Below are 23,436 nucleotides of genomic sequence, written 5' to 3' on the forward strand. Positions count from 1 at the left end.
CTTGCCCAGCAGGTAAACAGGCAGTGGAAATGCACTGGGGAAGCCTCTGAAAGCGGTGCTTTGCCAGGGTGGGGGTGGGTGGGGGTGTGGCGGGGGCAGGCCCGCCACCCCCAGCGCCACCCCTCACGCCCCCCCCAGGCAAAGCGGGGCTTTCAGAGGTGCATTTTCACTGTTGAAAAAGCCCCAGGAGGCTTCCGAAAGCAGCACGAGGGGGGCTCTGGGGGTCCTGCCCCTACCACACCCCCACTCACCCCCACCCACCCCCACCCCGGCAAAGCGCCGCTTTCAGAAGTCTCCTGGGGCTTTTTTAGCAGTGAAAATGCACCTCTGAAAGCCCCGCTTTGCCGTGGGGGGGCGTGAGGGGTGGCGCTGGGGGTGGCGGGCCTGCCCCTGCCACACCCACACCCACCCCCGCAAAGCGCCGCTTTCAGAGGCTTCCCTAGTGCACTTCCACTGCCTGTTTACCTGCTGGGCAAGCCTGGGGAAGCTTCTAAGAGCAGCTCCGATCAGCTGTAAGGCGGGGAGGGGGAGGGGCTGGAGCGGAGAAGATGGCAAAATGGAAGCCCGCTGTGTTTTGGCCAGGATTCCTCGCTTACCGGGCAGCGAAAATGGCGACCGCATGGAGGGTTTTTGTATAAAGGTGAGTTTTTGCCCATAGGAACGCATTAAACGGGTTTTAATGCATTCCTATGGGCTTTTTTATTTCGCATAGCGACGAATCCGTATAGCGACAATTTTGGCTGCACAGATTATCGTCGCTATGCGGGGCACCACTGTAAATGCGCTGTCCCCTCAAAATAATGCAACACACAGCCATTAATGTCTAAACTGCTGGCAACAAAAGTGAGTATACCCCTAAGTGACAATGTCCAAATTGGGCCCAAGTAGCTGTTTTCCCTCCCTGGTGTCATGAGACCTGTTAGTGTCACAAATCTCAGGTGTGAAGGGGAAGCAGGTGTTGTCACTCTCACTCTCTCAGACTGGTCACTGGAATTTCCACATGGCACCTCACGATAATGAACTATCTGAGGATCTGAAAAAAACAAATTGCTGCTCTACATAAAGATGGCCTGGGCTATAAGATTGCCATAACCCTGAAACTGAGTTGCAGCACAGTGGTCAAGACCATACAGCGGTTTAACAGGACAGGTTCCACTCAGAACAGGCCTCGCCATGGTCGACCAAAGAAGTTGAGTGCCCGTGTTCAGTGTCGTATCCAGACTGGCTTTGGAAAATAGACGCATGAATGCTGCCTGCATTGCTGCAGAGGCTGATGGGGTGGGGGTCAGCCTGTCAGTGCTCAGACAATATGCAGCACACTACATCAAATTGGTCTCCAGGGCTGTTGTTCCAGAAGAAAGCCTCTTCTAAAGATGATGCATAAGAAAGCCCACATACGGTTTGCTGCAGTCAAGCAAACTAAGAACATGGAACCATGTCCTATGGTCCGATGAGACCAAGATAAACTTATTTGGTTCAGATGGTATCAAGCGTGTGTGGCGGCAATCAGGTGAGGAGTACAAAGACAAGTGTGTTGTGCCTACAGTCAAGCATGGTGGTGGGAGTGTCATGGTCTGAGGCTGCATGAGTTCTGCTGGCACTGGGGAGCTACAGTTCATTGAGGGAACCATGAATACCAACATGTACTGTGACATACTGAAGCAGAGCATGATCCCCTCCCTTCGGAGACTGGCCCGCAGGACAGTATTGCAACATAACGACCCCAAGAATACCTCCAAAATGACCACTGCATTGTTAAAGAAGCTGACGGTAAAGTTGATGGACTGGCCAAGCATGTCTCCAGACCTAAACCCTATTGAGCATCTGTGGGGCATCCTGAAACGGAAGGTGGAAGTGTGCAAGGTCTCTAACATCCACCAGCTCTGTGATGCTGTCATGGAGGAGTGGAAGAGGACTCCAGTGGCAACCTGTGAAGCTCTGGTGAACTCTATGCCCAAGAGGGTTAAGGCAGTGCTGGAAAATAATGGTGGTCACACAAAATATTGACACTTTGTGCCCAATTTGGACATTGTCACTTAGGGGCGTACTCACTTTTGTTGCCAGCGGTTTAGACATTAATGGCTGTGTGTTGCGTTACTTTGAGGGGACAGCACATTTACACTGTTATACAAGCTGTAGACTCACTGCTTTACATTGCAGCCAAGCGTCTTTTCTTCAGTGTTGTCACATGAAAATATATACTAAAATATTTATTAAATGTGAGGCGGTGTACTCCTGTAATATACTGTATAAACTGTCAATCTGCAGTAATAATTATTGATTAATCATTTACATTACCTGACTGACCTCTGTATCAAATATATTTAAATGGTATATTTAAAAACCTAGTTATATTCCAATTAAAATAAACAGTAGGGAAATTCTATTTATTTTACTTATATTTTAAGTTTTTACTCACCAGCAGCTTCAAGAACCAACTGTAATCTAGCTTTGGCTTGTTCAGCAGCAGACTGGAAAAAAGAAGATGGCAGAAAATAAACAATACGTTTTGTATGGAAATTGCTGTTGAAATCTATGTTTGGGTGAATTAACCTCAGGACATATATCTGACGTTTGTTAATCATTAGCCAGCACGTTTTCCTGCATTGCTCTATTTTTTCTGATGCTTAGAAAATTTTTCTAACCTTTCTTATTCTACTTTCCAGAGTTTGAATGGAAACCAATAAATGAGAACAGACACATTCCTCAGTTCTGATGACACAAACTCCAATGATTTCGTGATTAATTGGCTGAAATCTTGTTGGTAGAGCTGCAACACACCATGACAATGATGACTAACCTAGTACATCAAGGCACAAGCAAAAATACAGATTTTTACATATATCTGGGTGGTAGCCATGTTATGCAAAAGTTATGCTTTTTTGTTATGCAAAAATGTCGAGGCACCACTGTATTATTTTTGCTACAAAAGCCTTGACTTACGAACATCTTGACTTGTGACGGATTCAAGTTAAGACCAGTTCCGGTCACAAAATTTTGCTTTAACTTGTGACTAGTGCTTTGAGATACGACCGAAAAAAAGGCGGGGAATTTGAACTGCTTTCCCTCCTTTTGTCCTTCAGTTAACTGTTGGTCAGTGAAGAAGATGCTTCTCTGTAGCTCCTTCACACCAGTGGTTAGAAAGTGTGGGTTCGGAGACAGACTTCAGACTGCCTGGTACTGCATGGTACTGTATTGTGGGTCTTTTTTATTTTATTTTTTTGCATTTTTGCATTTTTAATTTTTTTTACTTTCTTTTTAAAAACAGAGAGACAGCCTGTTCTGGGTGACTACTATACAGGGTTTTGCAGTGTGGGTTTGGGCTAGGTGGGTGTTATGTTTCTGTGCTCTGATGGGTCTTGCAGTGTGTAGTTATAGCATTTTTAGTCCCTGCTGGAATTTTTTTTGTATTCTGTGGCTTCTAGGGTTTGAGTACTGTACTGTGTGGTGTGCTGAACAGTACTCGTGGCTCCAAAGAAAGAGCAGAGCAGAGGGAAGAAGATCATGATATGCGTATAACTGATCTGGCCTCTGAATACAAGATGCCAAAGTCAACCATCTCCACCATATTGAAGAAGAAAGATGTCTTGAAAGAAATTGATATGGAAAAAGAAGTCACAATCCTAACAAAGAACAGGACAACCCTGATTGAAGAGGTGGAAAAACTTTTACTGGTGTGGATGAATGAGAAACAGCTGAAAGGGGAAAGCATCAGTGAAGACATGATTTGAGAAAAAGCCAAGAAGCTGCAGTGATTTAATGGAAAGAAGACCATTGGTTGAAGACCATGAAGAGGAGCTGAACACAGAAGAGCTTGCAAAACTGCAAACTGAGTAGCAAAAGGCTCTTGTGGTGGAGCTTTCCACTGAGGAAGAGGAAGAGGGAGTGTAGGTTAGCAGTGAGAAGATAAAATCCATCTGCGAGAAATTGAATGAGTGCCAGGACTTCTTTGAGAGGCACCACCCAAACAGAACCGTGACAGGCAGAGTTTTGGACATGATGAAGAGAACGTGGTCAGCCATTTCAGAAAGGTTCTGCAGTGCAGGATGAATCAGGTGACATTGGACAGATTTTTCACCAAAATTGAGCCTGCACCCAAGAGACAGCAACAGGAAACCCCTGGAGAAAATAACCCAAAGGAGAGGAGCTTTACCTCCCAATTATGACCATCTCACCTTTTAAAATGTGTTTTGTTAAAATGTGTTGTTTTAAAATGTGCTTGGTTTAAAATGTGTTTTAGACTTCAAACTCTCCTCCCCCCATTGTCTTCTCTCTCTCTCTCTCTCTCTCTCTGTGCTTAAAAGCACAAACCTTTGTCTGAGGGGTCTGCGTACCCCAGTGATAACCTTCTTTCCTTCCTCTTTTCCCCATTGTTCACTCATCCCATCATCCTTTCCTACACTTTTTTTAACCTTACAGGTCATCTTAGGTTTTAAAAAAGTCTCCTCCTAGTGGATGGATTAACCGCTTTTGCATTAGTTCCTATGGGAACTAATGTTTTGAGATGCAACCAGCGCCTTGAGACACGACCAAAAAACAGCTGGAATGAATTAACTGCGTTTCAGTGTATTTCTATGGGAAATGGTGCTTTGAGTTATGACCAACTTGAGTTACGACTATCATCCTGTAATGAATTAAGTTCTCAACTCAAGGCACCACTGTAATGAGTCATGTAGAAGCTTAAATATGAACAAATTTTAATTTGTATGAGTTATTTATTTAATTTTCAAATATTTCCATTCCAGATAAATTAGTACTTAAACAATCAAGAACACAGAAAACTAAGCCCTATTGCAAAGAATAAACATGGCTTCAGCAAAGGTAGGTCTTGTCTTACTAAATTCCTTTGAATTTTTTGAATGCATGTGCATGATTAATCTGATAAATTTACTCTGACTTTCTCACATAACACAAGTTGCACTAGCCATAATGCCAGGCAATCAGTATTCTGCAATTAGATTACTAATTCGTTTAGCATGGCTCCCATTTCCCCTGTTGGGCTGAATGCATGTGAAGTGCTTTGTGAACAGTACTTCTGCTTTGCAGTGCTTTTCCCCAATGCTGGAGTTTCATGCTGCACACGTAAGCTGCACAACAGGATTTCAGCCACTAAATTAGCTTAGAAGTTCCCTCTTTTACTGCATTCTTTTCCAGAGATGGCTCCTATTCACTAAGGGTCTGAGAACCACTATCACCACCACCTCGATTTGGGCCCCAGAGGTCATTTATGTCGCAATTTCTGTTCTAGGGAGCCATTTTAAAATTCTGCTTTACTGATTTTTCATTGCATCTACCAGAAGTGACCTTTCTTTTCTATAAATAATACATTGTGGGACACATGCAAAGGCATTTTGCATGCCTGTCCCACGAACTGTTGAACCACCTTTAACTTAGTACATGCAGAAGCTGAGTTTCAGTCATTATCCAAATGCACACACTTAAGAATTTCTTGTTCTGACCTGCTTTTGATGTAATTAAAAATGGGGTACAGTTTGAAATTAATTAATTTGAAATGGTAATTTTTATTTTTCAAGCTTTGTAATCTACCCTGAAAAATTGGAGTAATTCATGTTAGAAATTTAAATAAATGAAGTTATTGAACTGCTCTCCACAAGATATTAGGTTATTTAAAAAATTAACACAATAAACCATACACATTATCGTGCCAAAGTCAACGTGTGCATAATATAGCATAGAGCAGTGATGGCGAACCTATGGCATGTGTGCCACAGCTGGCACGCAGAGCCCTATCTGGGGCACGCAAGCCATAAGTCGCTGGATCGCTATTCCCTCCTGCAGCCAAACCTCAGGAGGCGGCTGCAGCCACAGTGCTGGTCCTTTGACAGGTGGCGACCCAGGATCCGGAGCAGCTGGTGCTGGCAGTGGATCCAGAGTAGAGTCTTGAAGCACCTCCGTGCCTGGGATTCCACCTTCCACCACCACTTCTGGTTCCGCCACTGCCACTTATGGTTCTGCCATCGCCGCGGCCTGCTGCCCACTGTTTTTTTCCCTAGTTTGGGCACTCGAGCCCAAAAAGGTTCGCCGCCGCTGGCACGGAGTGTTTAACAAAGCAATAGCATCCTAACATACATTTCTGTGGGTATATACATGTGCATGCACACAGAGACACAAAAACAGATAAAACGCTTGTAAGCATAATAACTTTATAGTTGTTGACACACAAGTTAATGAAGGAGGCTAAGAACAAATCTACTTTGCATTATAGTTCAACTAATTGTTTAACTCACAATTAATATTGTGCAATTATATTTAGAAGGATTAACTGTCAAAGAAAAATAATTATTAAGAATAAGGCAAAGATTGCTGTAATTCATTAGAGTTTTGTCTTCTTAACTTAGTAGAAATTAATTATATTGACTAGAAACTTTAATAATCAAAAGTATGATCGCCTTATTCTGGGACATCATTTAAAACAGCTTCTGACACTTCAGTATAGCAGGGCATGACAGCAGGGCATAAATTCAACTATAAGCGGTAGTAATATAAAGTACTTTGAAAAAATAAGTTTTAATGCACAAGTACTCAGCACAAACCTTGTTATACCTGTCACTATGCAAACAGTTATAAGAATCTACAGACAACAGAAGCTGAGAAAACATGTTGGTATTTGTAAACATTAGAGAGCTTCTTATGGTTTTCAAGAAGGACTTCTCGGTGAAGTTCCATGAAAGCTTAGCTTAAAATATAATAGTTAATCTTTAAGATGCCACAATGTTTTTGTCTTCATTTTTTATTTTTATTTTGTTTTTGCCTGATATTCTGGATTTAAGAAACTAAGATTATATTTGTTTTGGCTCCTCCGCTGCAGATGGAGACAGATGGATCACTGCAGATGGAGACAGCAGCCCCTAAATTGAAAGACGCCTGCTTCTTGGGAGGAAAGCAATGACAAACCCTGACAGCATCTTAAAAAGCAGAGACATCACCTTGCCAACAAAAGTCCGAATAGTCAAAGCTATGGTTTTTCCTGTAGTGTTGTATGGAAGTGAGAGTTGGACCATAAAGAAAGCTGACCACCGAAGAATTGATGCCTTTGAATTGTGGTGCTGGAGGAGACTCTTGAAAGTTCCCTGGACTGCAAAGAGAACAAACCTATCAATTCTAAAGGAAATCAACCCCGAGTGCTCATTGGAAGGACAGATCCTGAAGCTGAGGCTCCAGTACTTTGGCCATCTCATGAGAAGAGAAGACTCCTTGGAAAAGACTTTATTTTTTTTAATTTTTTTTATTTATATCCCGCCTATCTAGTCGCGAAGGACTACTCTAGGCGGCTTACAACAGGGAAAAAATACTATAAAAATAAAACAACAAATTACAAAACAGGTAAAAGTAAAAAACAATAAAAGATAAGAAAATCAAAAGTAATCTGGTGAGAAGGCCTGCCGAAACATCCAGGTCTTTAGTAGATTCTTAAAAGTGCCCAGCGAGGGAGCTCCGCGAATACCAGGAGGTAAATTATTCCACAGGCGAGGAGCCACCGCCGAGAAGGCCCTATTTCTTGTTTTCTCTTTTCGGGCCTCCCTCGGCGTTAGGCTCCTCAGCCTCACCTCCTGGCTCGCCCGTGTGACCCGGGTAGAACTTGGTGGGAGTAGGCGTTCCGCCAGGTATCGAGGCCCTAAACCGTTTAGGGCTTTATACGTAAGCGTTAACACTTTGAAGTCGATGCGGAACCTGATGGGCAGCCAATGCAATGCGGCCAGAGTGGGCGAAATATGTTGGAATTTTTTCACTCCACTGAGTAATCTGGCCGCCGCATTCTGCACCACCTGTAATTTCCGCAGCAACCTCAGAGGAAGCCCCACGTAGAGCGCATTACAGTGGTCTAATCTCGAGATTATGAGCTTTGATGCTGGGAAAGTGTGAAGGCAAGAGGAGAAGGGGACGACCGAGGATGAGATGGTTGGACAGTGTCATCGAAGCAACCAACATGAATTTGATCAAGCTCTGGGAGGCAGTGGAAGACAGGAGGGCCTGGCGTGCTCTGGTCCATGGGGTCACAAAGAGACGGACACGACTAAACGACTGAACACACACACCTCTGCTGGTACCAACAGGTTGTCAGAAGTAATGGTCTCCGCTGTGCCTACTGGTTAATCTGTCTCTGTACAGTAGTACCTTGGTTTGGAAAATAGATCTGCTCTACGTGACGTTACGTAGTACAGAAATTTTGCAAACCGAAACGCCAATTGTGCTACGAAAGGAGCTACTCTACAGGCACAATGCGCCCTAGGAAAACCCTTTCGTAGTGCTAAAATAAGAAAACAATATAAACCAGGGCGTTTGCAAACCGAAGTACTACTGTACCTGCCTTTTTTTCTGCAATACACATGAAATACATAGACAAACTCTCAAAAATAGTTTACCCACCAAATATCCCTGTACCTACAAACTGCTGTATAGGAACAAGCATTCATCAAATTCCTCACAAGAAAAGTTTTGTTGTAGTTGTAGTTACTGTCGTTGCTGCTGTTTTGTTCTTAAGGCATCCCATATTTTAAAATTGCAGATTTTCATTACATTCTTCTTTCAAAGAAACCATTATCCTTGAATCTCTTCTGGATAAGGGTTTCCACTTTTTTATTTTATTGTGACCAGATAAGACATTTCCTAGCTGATTCTTCAGTAACCACTAGAAGCCTCGTGGTGCAGTGATTAAATTGCTGTACTAAAGCAAAGCGTGCTGCTCATATACCGCCCCATTGTGCTTCAAGCACTCTCTGGGCGGTTTACAAGTTCATTATGCAGGATACACATTGCCCCCCCCCCCCAGCGAGCTAGGTACTCATTTTACCGACCTCGGAAGGATAGAAGGCTGAGTCAACGTTGAGCCACTACCTGGGATTGAACTCCAGGTCATGAGCACAGTTTTGGCTGCAGTACAGCAGTTTAACCACTGCACCACTACACCCAAAACTGTGCTTAAGACCCAGGGATCAATTCCTGGTAGCCAGCGCAAGGTTGACACAGGCTTCTATCCTTCTAAGGTTGGTAAAATGAGTAACCAGCTTGTGGGGGGAGGGAATGTGTAGCTTGCATAATTAACTTGTAAACCACCCAGAGAGTGTTCATATGGGGCAGTATATAAGCAGCATGCTTTTTGCTTTTACCCCTAATTTAGGTTTCAATTTTCCTTTGATTTCTTGAATCTTTTGGAAGAGATTTCTTTTTTCCTTTTTTGTAGTTCACTTTCATTTCTTTGCAATTATTATTGTAACAGCTCTTTTTGTGCCTAAGTAATAGTCACTGAAAAGTTGCATTTGGGATTCTGATCTGATCTGAGCCATCTTTTGCTTCTCTAATTTGTAATTAACAATTTTAAGAATTTCCTCAAATATCCATGAAAGATTTTATTTCCTTTTGCATTTGATAATATCTCCGGCTTAAATGCAGTTCTTTTGGTTTATGCTAAATGGATTTAGAATGAAAGTCTGCTGTGTACATGGTCTGTAAATATTTCTGGAAGATTTAAATAATAATTGGGGACTATGATCAGAGTGTTCTTCAGTTTTACCCTGAGTTTATATATCAACAATTCACAACCTGTACCACAGTCTGCTCCTGGTTTTGTTTCTGCAGACAGGACCTCACAGGGCTTCCCCGCTGCCATCAGAGACCTCCTGGGGGTCCTCCGCCACCACGATCGGACCCCCAGGAGGCCTCCGGAGACCTCCGAAGGCGCTGATCGCAGTGGCAGGGGACCGTCAGGAAGGTGCCCGATGGCGGCAAAGAAGCCCTGAGAGACCTAACAGGAGGCAGTGGTCACCTAGCACCAGGAGGCTTGAGCCGAAACCCGGCCAGCTCAAGTCTTCCGGCGCTGGACAACTGCTGCCTCTGCCGCAGCCGGGGGTGAGCAGCTGAAGCACCCCAGCCAGGCTCAAGCTTCACAGCAGCGGTGGTCAGTGATCGTAGCGGCAGGGGACCCCCAGGAGGCTTCGGACCGGTAAGTGCTGCTTTTTTCTTTTTAAAAACTGTTCTGGCTGACTTTTGCAGGGTGGGTTTGGGCTGGGGGGTTATGTTTCTGCGCTGTGTTGTTTTGTTTTTTGGTGATTTTTTTTGGCACTCCCAGCATGGGACTTGCTCCAAAGTTTATTTTGGGATTTGTATGTTCTTGGGGTTTTTTTTGGAGTCCCAGCATGGGACTTGCAGTGTTTTGGGTTTTTTTTTTGTGGTATTTTTTTCTTCCCTTGGAACGCATTGATCGGTTTCAATGCATTCCTATGGGAAATGGTGCCTCAACCTACAAACAGTTGGCTTACGAACACCGTTCCAATACGGATTAAGTTCGTTAAGTTGAGGTACCACTGTACTGTGTTGACAGCTAAAGAAAATTCACTTGGGGAAACCTGACTTCCTGGATGTGAATTTACAGCAAATCCACGTGGCTTTTTCTCACTGTTTAATTGTCCCTAATATATACAAGAAAGCTCAGATAAAGTAGATCTTCCACTAATCTATCAAGAAGGATGTCTTCTGTGAGCCAATACTCATTTTAAAAATAAATATTGAGAATGTTTATAATTCAGCGTGTTCAGTTAGTATTATTTTGCAATACTAGCTTGTGCATACTGATTTTTACTACAACTGTAAAATTTTTAAGGTTAGTATGAAACTCAAGGAAATTATTGTTTGTTTCAGGAAACACAGGCTACTAGATTGAAGATGTCAAAAATTATTCTGTATAGTTCTTTAAAATACTAATACAGTAAACACAAAACATGAACGGCATGGTCAGTCTGTATGTGTTTAACTCAAGTCTCTACTTGCATTTGATAAATACAGGGGCAGCAGTTCTGAAAGGCGCTTCTTTCTGTGAGGAGGTTCGTTATTTCCCTCAGGCGACCCCTCCATTTTGGCGGGAAATAATAACGGCTGGGTCTTTATAACTTTAACATCAGGAACTTTATCTTCTCCTATGTCCACCAGCAATTCTTAAACGGTAATAATGGTTCCAACATAGCAACTGGCCATTTTCAACATCAATTAAACTTTGATTAAAGTCCCAAGGTGTTAACGGTGTTGTGCCCCATATGGTCCCCTGAGCACCGGTTGAGGGGGTGGGAGACTCCTCATCACGCAAATCGTCCCACAGCATGAGTTCTGATCCACCCCCTCTCATCAGGACCTTCTGAAAAAGGAGCTGTCAGATTTTCCCATTCGCATTGAAGCTCAGCCTCTCGCGGCGCCAATATCACATTCCACTCACAAACCGCCACTCTTTGAGGTACTTCTTGAGGGGCTGGATTATTAGGCAGAAGTCCTCCCACCTTCAAATTCGGAAAGTCTCTTAAAAGCCCCTGATTCCGGACTTTCTCAAATGCCCTCCTCCTTTCCTCTCTCTTCTTCTTCTCGTATTCCCTCAACACCAAACTAAGTCAGACTACCCCCTCCTCATCCTTATATTCCTCCCCAACCGTCACCTCTTGCTCCTCCCACTCCCCCTCAGTCAAGCACACTTCCAACTTCCCTTCCCCCTCTCCTCCTGTCAACTCCTTCCCCTTTTCCTCTCCACTTTCACTGTTATCCCGCTGTTCTTTTCCTTTGTCACTGTCCTCCACTTTGAGCTTTGCTGATGGCTCACTTTGATCCTCTACACCTTCACACTTTCATACAAGACATGAGTGATAATTCCCAAGTATCAACTTTCACAGGAATGTGACTGACAATACTTAGATGGATTATACATTTTGCTGAAAAACTATAAGTAAAAGAATTTTAACAACTTGGGGGGTGCAGTCTCTCCCTCCCTCCTTCTCTTTCACACACACATACACACACACACCTAAGATGGCTCACAACAGATGAAATAAGAAATTCTAAATATCACATTTAAAAAACAATTACATATGCATCAAGAATAAATCAATCAAGTACAAAACAATGAAAACATATTAAAAAACTTAAAAACCAGCATTCCTGAGATAACTTACTGCTTAAAGGCATACCTGAAGAGGAAGGTCTTTGTCTGAAAACCGAGGGAGGGGGCTTACCTGTCTTCCCAATCTTAAAATCCATGAAGGGTCATATGGGGTGATACAATCCTTTATACATCCTGGACCCAAGCCGTATAGGGCTTTATAGGTAATAATCAGCATTTTGAATTGGGCTTAGAAATAGACTGGCAGCCAATGAAGCTGTTGTAATAAGAGAGTTACATGCTCCCTACAAACACCACCACTCAACAATCTGGCTGTAGCACTTTGAACAACCCAAAGTTTCCAAACATTCTTCAAAGGCAGTCCCATGTAGAGTGTGTTGCAATAGTCCAAACAAGATGTAATAAGGCATGTGTCACCATGACCAAATCAAACATCTCAAAGAACAGGTGCAACTGGCACATCAGCTTTAACTTCTGGCCACCACTGAAACCTGTGCATCCAAGCTCACAGTTCAGTCCAGGATTGCACTGGAATGTAGCTCCATTCAATACAGGCTAAATCCCGCCCTATCCCATGATTTGCCTCAGGACTGATCAGGAGCGCCTCTATCTTGTTATAGCCTTCTTATACCTTATTTTACAGAATCCTCCCCACTACGACAGAAACGATGTAACAGAAAACTAGGCCAACAAAAAGTTAGGGGAAGCCTGTCAATGTTAAATATATGACAGAATCCAGTTTGCTGTCATACAACATAAAGTTATGCAGGCATAACTCTATTGTCACCTTCCGTCAAGTCACGTCTGACTTACTGAGACCCTATGAATGAGCAATTTCCAAACTGTCCTGTCCTCAACTATCCCACTCATCTCTTGTTCTTTCAAGCCTGTGGCTTCCTTTAGGAAGTAAATCCAGCTCGTATTTGGTCCTCCTCTTTTTCTGCTGCCCTCAACTTTTCCCAGCACTACTGACACTTTCTTTGACTCTCACAGTTGTTTCAAGTAATTGCTCCTTTCTGCCAGTGAGGTGGCGTCATCTGCATATCTTAAATAATTGGTGTTTCTTCCACCAATTTTCACTCCTCCCTCATCTGAATCTAGTCTGACTTTTCTTATATGTTCTGCCTGTAGGCATAACTTTGAGAGTGTTATATCTTGGTAACACAAGCTTCACAATTTGATTGCTGTGTGGTTTTCATCACAACCAATTCTGCAATGTGCTATCAGAAATGCTTAGTAGATAGCACTGTTACATAACAGCACTGATGTTACCTGTCTGTCATGGGTTTGGAGGGAAAGTTCCATCCTATGGGGAGTGGAAGGCGGGACATCAGGAGGAGGGGCTGTACTGTATAAATATGTGATGCCTGTGTGGTGAAGGGAGATGCTGAGACAGACTGTGAGACACTGGGTTGGGACGAAGCAGCAGCTGGGGAAGAAGAAGCTGTTGTGGGAGTCTGGGTGTCTGACAGGGTACTACTGTGTGTCAGAGTACCAGCCTGAAAGGTTCAGGGGTCTGTTGGTTAGCCAGAACTGATGGGTTCAGGGTCTGTGCTTTAAGTTAAAGGTTCTAGGTGAACCAAACTGTATGCTTGTGTGTGTGAGAATAAGCCACGTTACTTTATTTTATTCACCTGATTGTTTTATTTACCCTGTTTGTATTTAAAATAAACCTTATTCTTTTATTGTTTAAAAATCCATCCCTGGTCTGTGTGACTTCTTATAGGGAATGGTTGGTGGCAGCTTAGTAACTGTGTGATAGATCCCAGTAGGTCTGGGTTTGTCACATTGATTGGTGTCCAGCGTGTGGGATACGACTGGTCCAGTTGTCCAGCGGTCCAGCAAAGCCTTGGCAGGTGTGCCCAGAGCAAGGGGGGTCTAGTCAGGGACAGTCTGAGGCGCGTAGGTAATCTTCTAGGTGTACCTCACGGGGAGGTGCGCTAGTAGAAGAACGTGCCAACTGGGGAGACTTAGATTAAGGTGCTCTGAGGCAGCCTAGTTTTGGCGGGAAAAAGCTGAGGAAAAACTGCGTAGCAACAGCGAGCTAGCTTGCCAGCTGAGAGGCCCAGCAGAGGGGGGTAGGCTCTGACTCGATACTGTTGCAAATTTAGTGCTGAAGAACAGCAGCAATCTCTAGGGAGAGCTGGTTCTGAGGCAAAAAGGAAAAAAAGTGGTCGTTTTATTCTGAGGCTTGACTTTTTAAAGCAGCCTGTTCTGAGGGGGGGTTATGCCCTTGACTCGAAGCCAAGTAGCAGACATGAGTGAAGTGAAAGACCCCCAGATTGACCAAGGTTCTGAGGATGAATTTGGCTCAGTGCAAGGTGACAGCACAGGAGAGCAGGACCCAGAACTCAGGAAAATACTCCTAGCCCAACAGCATGAACTGAGGGTGAGGGAAATGGAGGAAAGATTAGAGAGAGAAAGAAGAGAGGAAAGGGAGAAACAGAGACAATTTGAATTGGCATTGGAGAGAGAGAAAATGGCGTTTGAATTAAGAAAACTGGAACTGATGAACCAGAACAATAATAATAATAGGGATTCTGAGGGAGGCCAATTGTCTAAGGCTGACCTGAAGAAATTCCCTGTGTACCACAAGGGAGATTGTCCTGAGGTGTTCTTTTCCTTAGTGGAAAGAGCGTTTGTGGACTTCTCAGTAAGGGAAACTGAGAAGATGACCATCATGCGGTCTTTAATCAGTGGTAGCCTGGCTGAGGTTTATGCCGAGATGCCTGAGGAATTGATGAAAGATTTTGCAGAGTTTAAAAAACTGGTGTTTGCCAGACATGGGATAAATGCAGAGCAGCTGAGACAAAGATTCAGGTCCCTCACCAAGAAACCAGAACAGACTTTTACCCAAGTGGGGGCCCAATTGGTGAGGCTGCTTGAGAAATGGCTATCGCAGGAGGGAATAGAGACCTATGAGCAGCTTAAAGACTTGATAGCCCTGGAACAGTTCTATTCAGTCCTGCAGGGGGAATTGAAATTCCAGGTGAGGGAAAGGAAACCGAAATCTGTGGCAGCAGCCGCAGAAATCGCGGATTTTATCTCCCAAATAAGAAAGCCCTTGGGTGAGGGGAAATCTGTAGGTAAACCCAAAGAAACCTACAGCAAGTACTCTCAGGGACCAGGGAAAAGCCAGCAAGGGGGAGGGGCCCATGGTGAAGGGAAGCCCTCAGGCATGAAACCAAGCCCTCAGAATTTGGAGGGAAAACCGAAACAAGAGGAGAGAGAATCCAAATACACTAGAAAATGTTATTTCTGTCAGGGAAAGGGTCATCTAATCTCAGAGTGTGAAAAATTAAAGCAGCTAAAAGGAATGGTGCCTCAGAATTCTAGTGGGACCAAGCCAAAAGCTGTGTTCTGTGTCCAGAAAGAGCAAGGCTCAGTGTCACAGAGGGAGCCTGTTGCCATGGCTACTCAGTCTGGGACAGCTGCCTCTGCTGATCAGGCTGAGGAAAATGGTCCTCTTCTGGAGGTAAAGCGCTGCTTGCTGATAAAAACAGATTCTCAGTTGTTTGAGACAGCAGGGGTGGACGTAGGAATACTTGACCGTCAGTATAGGGGGCTGCGGGACACTTGTTCCCAAGTAACCCTATGCCATCCAGATATCATCCCTAGGGAGTTTATAATCCCAAATGAGAGCATGAAGGTGGCAGGGATTGAGGGGCAGATAATCTCTCTGCCAGTAGCAGAGGTACCTGTCAACTTTCAAGGCTGGAGGGGAGATTGGCGGATAGCGATTTCATCGACTCTGCCAGCAGCCGTGCTTGTGGGAAATGACCTGGCTGAACATGTGAAACGGGTGCTAGTGATTACACGCTCACAAGCCACCACGGGGACAGTTCAGGGGGGTAATGATGAGCCAGAGACGGAAGCAGAGGGGAGTTCAGAAGCTGTGGTGGAAACCTTAACCACAGACAGCAGATTTGGACAGGAGCAAAAGGCAGACGCCACTCTCCAAAAGTGTTTTGAACAGGTGACTGACGCCCAGCTAACACCTGAAACCCCAGTGAGATTCCTGGAGAAAAAGGGGATTTTATATAGAGAGACCCTGAGGAATATCTCAAAAGGGGGAGATGGGATCAGAAGTCAGCTGGTGGTACCTGAAAGGTATCGCCCCATGATCTTACAAAGGGGGCACTCTGACATGTTTGCTGCACACTTAGGAGTGAATAAAACACAGCAGAGAATCACACAGAATTTCTACTGGCCTGACATAGGGAAGCAGATCAGGGAGTTCTGTAAACAGTGTGATGTGTGTCAAAGGCAGGGGAATAACCGCGACAGGACCAAAGCAAAGTTGTGCCCTTTGCCTGTGATTGACACTCCGTTCAAATGCATAGGGGTGGATATTGTGGGACCTTTGCCCAAGGCCACAAAGAGGGGGAACAGGTTCATCCTAACAATTGTGGACCATGCCACAAGGTATCCTGAAGCCATACCCTTGTCTAACATTGAAACTAACACAGTGGCCGATGCTTTGGTGGGGTATATGTCCAGGATGGGATTTGCCTCAGAGATAATCACAGATTTGGGCGCATCGTTCACATCAAAGCTCATGAAACGCTTATGGCAAATCTGTGGAATTAAGCACAAGGAAACCACTGCCTATCATCCGGAAAGTAATGGGTTAACTGAGAAGTTCAATGGGACTCTAATGCGCATGATTAGGGCTTACTTGGCAGAGAATCCAAACAATTGGGACCAGAAGCTGCAACCCCTTTTGTTTGCTTATCGATCAGTGCCACAAGCCAGTACCGGGTTCAGTCCATTTGAACTTTTATTTGGGAAAGGGGTGAAGGGGCCCCTTGATTTGATCGAGCAGGGTTGGGGGCAGATCGCCCAGGGTGACCCACAAGACGTTGTGACTTACATAGACACCTTGATGAATGACCTAAGGAGAAACCTAGAGCTAGCAGCAGAGACCCTGCCAGCTCAAAAGGTCAGAAAGAAAGCTTGGGATGACCAGGAAGGCAGGGAGAGGCGCTTTAACCCAGGGGAGGAAGTGCTTTGGCCTAGGCTCTGCAGAGAGAGCAAACTGCAGCTGGGTATCCCAGAAAGAAAATACTTGGGTCACAAGGTAGGGGGAGGAGTGATAAAACCCCTGGAGGCCAAAATAGAAGCTGTTCGTGATTGGCCCAGACCCAACACCAAGAAAAAAGTCAAATCATTTCTTGGGTTGGTGGGCTACTACAGAAAGTTCATCCCGAGGTTTGGCGAGATTGCGGCTCCGCTGACCGATCTGACGAGGAAGAAGACTGATGACAGCATCCCGTGGACCAGCGACTGTGAGGCGGCGTTCCAGAGGTTGAAGAAGGCGTTAATCAACTATCCTGTCCTGCGTGCTCCAGACTTCGACCGGGAGTTCATCATCTACACCGATGCGTCTAACAGCGGGGTAGGAGCAGTTCTGTGCCAGGAGGATGAGAATGGTGACCAGCATCCAGTGTCCTACCTGAGTAGGAAACTTCAAAAAGGTGAGAGACATTTGGCAACCGTGGAGAAGGAGTGTTTGGCCATAGTCTACGCGATCCAGAAGGCCAAGCCTTACATCTGGGGAAGACATTTTGTTCTGTGTACTGACCATTCACCATTGCAATGGTTAAAGACGATGAAAACCCACAATAGCAAACTTATGAGGTGGGCTTTGAACTTACAGGACTATGACTTTGAAGTGAAGGTGGTCAGAGGGTCAGTGAACTGTGTTGCTGACGCCTTATCAAGAAGACCTGAAGACTGAAGACGGCGAAAGAACATGGACTATATGTATATAATGAAAACAAAAAGTTAAAATGTACCTGGTTTTGAATTTGGTTGGTATTAATAAAGGTAAATTGATGTACTGTATAAGGTAAAATGTTTAAATGCATATTTGCTATGGTTAACTTGGAGTGTAAGTATATGTAAGTATTATCTGGTATGTATAAATGTTGTTGTGTATTTTATGCAGGTTGTTTTTTTGGTGAAAAGCACTTTTAGCTTTCCCCCTACAAAACAACTTTTAAAGAGGGGAGGTGTTACATAACAGCACTGATGTTACCTGTCTGTCATGGGTTTGGAGGGAAAGTTCCATCCTATGGGGAGTGGAAGGCGGGACATCAGGAGGAGGGGCTGTACTGTATAAATATGTGATGCCTGTGTGGTGAAGGGAGATGCTGAGACAGACTGTGAGACACTGGGTTGGGACGAAGCAGCAGCTGGGGAAGAAGAAGCTGTTGTGGGAGTCTGGGTGTCTGACAGGGTACTACTGTGTGTCAGAGTACCAGCCTGAAAGGTTCAGGGGTCTGTTGGTTAGCCAGAACTGATGGGTTCAGGGTCTGTGCTTTAAGTTAAAGGTTCTAGGTGAACCAAACTGTATGCTTGTGTGTGTGAGAATAAGCCACGTTACTTTATTTTATTCACCTGATTGTTTTATTTACCCTGTTTGTATTTAAAATAAACCTTATTCTTTTATTGTTTAAAAATCCATCCCTGGTCTGTGTGACTTCTTATAGGGAATGGTTGGTGGCAGCTTAGTAACTGTGTGATAGATCCCAGTAGGTCTGGGTTTGTCACAAGCACTTCCACCTTGCTATCGTTATAGCCAAGGGACTAACACCAAGTTATCTCTGCATAGCTAATCAAAAGGATTCTACTCAACAAGTTCTTAAAGCATAACCACAAAAGGATCTACAGCGGTGCCCCGTATAGCGAGGTTAATCCGTTCCGGATTAACCCTCGCTATACGGAATCATCGCTAAACGGGTAGGGGAAAGGTATTGGAACGCATTAAACTTCGTTTAATGCGTTCCAATACCTTCGTTACTTACCCGTTCAGCGAGGATTCCAGGTGCCGGCAGCCATTTTCGCGCCTTCGCTAAGCGAGGGCAGGGCGCGAAAACGGCTGCCGGCAGCCATTTCCGGGCTTCCGGCAGCCATTTTGGAACCGCCGATCAGCTGTTCGGCGGCTCCAAAATGGCCGCCGCAATACCCGATCTTCGCAATGCGGGTTTTCCCCATTGCGAAGATCGGGTATGTTTCCGTATAGCGATCCCGAAAAAGGGATCGCTATACGGAAACATCGCTATACGGTGCACTCGTTAAGCGAGGCACCACTGTATTGTGTCTTTTTCGATCCAAATTATTTTAATGTGAATTTTATATTAACCAAAGCTTTCATTTTTTCATATTTCTTTATTATTTTATACTACAGTGGGGTCTTGACTTGAGAACTTAATCCGTATTGGAAGGCAGTTCTCAAGTCAAAAAGTTTGCAGGTCAAATCTGCATTTCCCATAGGAATGCATTGAGAACCATTTGATCCGTATCTGCTCTTTTCCGTCCATAGAAACTAATGGGAAGCTGCTATTCTGCCTTCGACCACTAGAGGGGGATATTTTGTTTCTTTTTTTCTTGGGTCAAGAAAGGTTCAGGGAGGCAGGGAAAATACAGTCCAGGAAGTACCAGGCAGTCTGAAGACTGTCTCCCAATCCACTCTCTAAACACTGGGAGGAGTGAGGAAGCAGACAGGCACCCTTTTCACTGGCCAACAGTTAACTATAAGTTCAAATTTTGCACATTCCCTGCCTCCCATGTGGTTTTTTTCAGTTCGTAACTCAAATCTAAGTATGTAAGTCAAGTCAATATTTTCCTATGAGAGTGGTTCTTAAGTCAAAATGTTCTTAACTCGAGCCGTTCTTAAGTCAAGACCCCACTGTATCTGCCAGCAACTGGATACCAGAACCCAACCTGTTGACAAGTTGAAGTTATGTTTTATTATTATTTTTAGAGAGTTCTCTAATTTAAACCATTAGTATTCAGTTTTATATTCAAAATACACTATAATATTGATATGTAAATCATTATGCATCTGTTTATAATATTTACCATATTTTTTGCTCCATAAGATGCACCTGACCTTAAGACGCACCTAGTTTTTAGTGGAGGAACACAGGGAAAATATATTCTGAACCAAATAGTGAAATAAAATATTTAATAAACTATAACAGAATAACATTTGAACCATGTAAAATGAACAGCAGTCAACAGTGGCATTAATATAGACCATTATCAGCCAGTGATAAGACCTATACCACTCCACCTATATGTTACATTTCCTTTCATCCACCTCCTCCCCATGCTTATAGAAATGTCTCAATGACAGATGAGATTGTTGCGCAACTCTGCCCAGCTACAGCTCAAGCCTATATTAAGTTAGAAATGGTTTATCTGATTTGGCACTGCATTGAGAGGTCCCTTTTAGTTGTGTGGAGGATAAATAGTGGAATTAAACTATTTAACAGCTGGCTTTCCCTATTTACTTTAGGTTATGCAAAAGAACAGCAACACAAAGCTTAACCTGATCTCATTCACCAGCAGTAGCACATGCTCAGCATAAGACCAAATCTCCATTTTCTGACATAATTGAACGTTTATTGCATGCAAGGCACAACAGGTTAGGCCACACAAAGCCATGAACAATGTTCTTGATGAGCCAAAAAAACTGAATACAAACTATAGTAGCTGAAATCAGCAAGCAGGTACTGTAATCCAGTTAGACGTCAAGAGACACAGTTAGTTTCCTTGCTGCAACACCCTTTGGAAATACATTCTCTATTAGATGCCCAGAACTAGTTGAAAAGTTTGCAAGTTGAATCCAGATTTCCCATAGAAATGCACTGAAAATTAATTAACGCATTTTATGGGGGGGAAAGGTCAGAAACTTTAAAAAACATAAAAGAAAGTCACTTACCAGGTACTATAGACTGAGCATTGATCTTCACAATGCCTTGGTAGACCCCAGAACAGCCAAAAAGAGCCCCAAACAGCTAAAAGCCAGCAGGCAGCCGGCAGCCATTTTGTGCTCCTCTCAGCTCCTGCTCCTGCTCCTTTCCCCTCCCCTCTTCCCACCTAACAGCTGATCGGTGCTGGTCTGAACACTTCCTAGGCAGCTTTTAAAGCAAGTATGCACGTTTCTACACAAGCAAGTTTCAACTCAAACGGAGCACCTTTTCACCCAAGCACTAACCCCAAACAAACAGCTTTTAAACTAGATTTTACATTTTAAAATGACAATACCAGGCAGTCCCAGGTCTCTCTCCCAGCTCTCTAACTGCTTGGACTAGCAAGGAAGCAGAAACGTAGCCTCCTCACTAACTGAAAGTTTGAATTTCCCCTTTCCCTGCCTTCCCCGCATATTAGGTATGCTAGTATATGTGCACTGGAGGATTGTGGGTGGAACATCCAGCCCCTGATGGGGGCCCTGTGGGGCACCCCACAACACTCAGTAGCTCTCTTGGCCTCTTTCGGGACTGGGGCTGTGCAGCCCTGTTCTGATCAGGAGATGCAGCTGGGGGTCACCATGCCTTTGGGGGACAGGGCACAGAAAGGGGCAGGAGGTGCAGGGGCCATTCCAACTCATACCTGGCAGGGGAGATACCATGATCATAAAAGTGGTTTTCCCAGGGTGAGGCTCATCTATTGCACTTTGGATGTGCTGACCCCTGTGATTTCCCCAAATATGGGAAAATCAACTGCCTAAGTGGGGGACTATGTTTGTGATTTCCCCTGGTTTTTCTAGAATTACTCTTTCCCCTTATGTCCTTGGCTATTTTCACTGCCTGCTGCCATAGACCTGTTGGCTTTGCTGGTTGTCCAGGTGGGCTCCAGGAAGCAGACCCTAGAAAGCCAGCAGTGCAGAATGGTGAGGTCCAAACAGCAAGCAGCCTCTAGTACCAGTTCAGAGGCCTCCCAGCATGGCAGTTGGGGGCTTCTGGGTGGTGGTGGTTGAACCCCTTTTTTACTGTATTTGTTCCATAAGATACACATACTTTCCCCCCACTATTTGGGGGGGGGAGTGCGTCTTATGGAGCAAAAAATGCAATATATATCAAGTGCATTCTTTTATGGCTTATCTCTTATTTCTTCATATTTAATTGCTAAAACAGTCTTAACTAAACAAGGAACCAGGTGTTCCACATGTCTGCATTCTAAGTCCAGCCCATTTAGTTTCAATTACTAAGGAAGGCTAAAATCTTTTAACTACTGCTCTCTATCGTCGTCATTTAGTCGTTTACTCGTGTCCGACTCTTTGTGACCCCATGAACCAGAGCACACCAGGCCCTTCTATCCTCCATTGCCTCCCGTAGCTCTATCAATGTCATGTTGGTTGCTTCGCAGACAATGTCCAGCCATCTCATCCTCTGTCGCCCCCTTCTCCTCTTGCAGTCACACTTTCCTAACATCAAGGTCTTTTCCAGGGAGTCTTCTCTTCTCATGAGATGGCCAAAGTACTGAAGCCTCAGCTTCAGGATCTGTCCTTCCAGTGAGCACTCAGGGTTGATTTCCTATAGAATTGATAGGTTTCTTCTCCTTGCAGTCCAGGGCTCTCAAGAGTCTCCTCCAGCACCACAATTCAAAGGCATCAATTCTTCGGCGGTCTGCTTTCTTTATGGTCCAGCTCTCACTTCCATACGTCATGACAGGAAAAACCATAGCTTTGACTATTCGGACTTTTGTTGGCAAGGTGATGTCTCTGCTCTTTAAAATACTGTCAAGGTTTGCCATCGCTTTCCTCCCAAGAAGCAGGCGTCTTTTAATTTTGGGGCTGTTGTCTCCATCTGCAGTGATCATGGAGCCCAAGAAAGTAAAATCTTTCACTGCCTCCATATCTTCCCCTTCAATTTCCCAGGATGTGATGGGACCAGTGGCCATGATCTTAGTTTTTTTGATGTTGAGTTTCAGGCCGTTTTTTGCACTCTCCTTTTTCACCCTCAATACAAGGTTCTTTAATTCCTCCTCACTTTCTGCCATCAGAGTGGTATCATCTGCATATCGGAGGTTGTTGATATTTCTTCCGGCAATCTTGATTCCAATTTGGGATTCCTACAGTCCAGCCTTCCGCATGATGTATTCTGCATATAAATTAAATAAACCGGGGGACAATATACAGCCTTGTCGTACTCCTTTCCCAATTTTGAACCACTCAGTTGTTCCATATCCAGTTCTAACTGTTGCTTCCTGTCCCACATATAGGTTTCTCAGGAGATAGACAAGGTGGTCAGGCACTCCCATTTCTTTAAGGACTCGCCACAGTTTGCTGTGGTCCACACAGTCAAAGGCTTTTGCATAGTCAATGAAGCAGAAGTAGATATTTTTCTGGAACTCTCTGGCTTTTTCCATAATCCAGCGCATGTTAACAATTTGGTCTCTGAGTTCCTCTGCCTCTTCGGAATCCAGCTTGTACTTCTGGGAGTTCTCAGTCCACATACTGCTGAAGCCTACCTTGTAGGATTTTGAGCCTAACATTGCTAGCGTGTGAAATGAGTGCAAATTGTACAGTAGTTGGAGCATTCTTTGGCACTGCCTTTCTTTGGGATTGGGATGTAGACTGATCGTTTTCAATCCTCTGGCCACTGTTGAGTTTTCCAAACTTGCTGGCATATTGAATGAAGCACCTTAACAGCATCTTCTTTTAAGATTTTAAATAGTTCAACTGGAATGTCATCACCCCCACTGGCCTTGTTGTTAGCCAGGCTTTCTAAGGCCCACTTGACTTCACT

The 23,436-nt window shown here is 44.3% G+C and overlaps 1 protein-coding gene and 1 pseudogene across 3 annotated transcripts in view; one reads left to right on the top strand and one right to left on the bottom strand.

Annotated features, from left to right (window-relative positions):
• The window catches only part of RSRC1 (arginine and serine rich coiled-coil 1), a 293,774-nt gene that overhangs the window by 99,037 nt on the left and 171,301 nt on the right, over positions 1–23,436 (bottom strand). For all 3 annotated transcript variants that reach the window (XM_020791821.3, XM_020791819.3, XM_078389054.1), the window contains one exon: positions 2,420–2,471. In XM_020791821.3, the coding sequence (XP_020647480.1) occupies positions 2,420–2,471 (52 nt within the window). The remainder of the gene's footprint in view (positions 1–2,419; positions 2,472–23,436) is intronic.
• On the top strand, positions 21,291–21,445 carry LOC140706314 (U1 spliceosomal RNA; annotated as a pseudogene).

Source organism: Pogona vitticeps, chromosome 3 (genome assembly GCF_051106095.1).
Source record: "Pogona vitticeps strain Pit_001003342236 chromosome 3, PviZW2.1, whole genome shotgun sequence".
In the NCBI taxonomy this organism is placed as follows: Eukaryota; Metazoa; Chordata; class Lepidosauria; order Squamata; family Agamidae; genus Pogona; species Pogona vitticeps.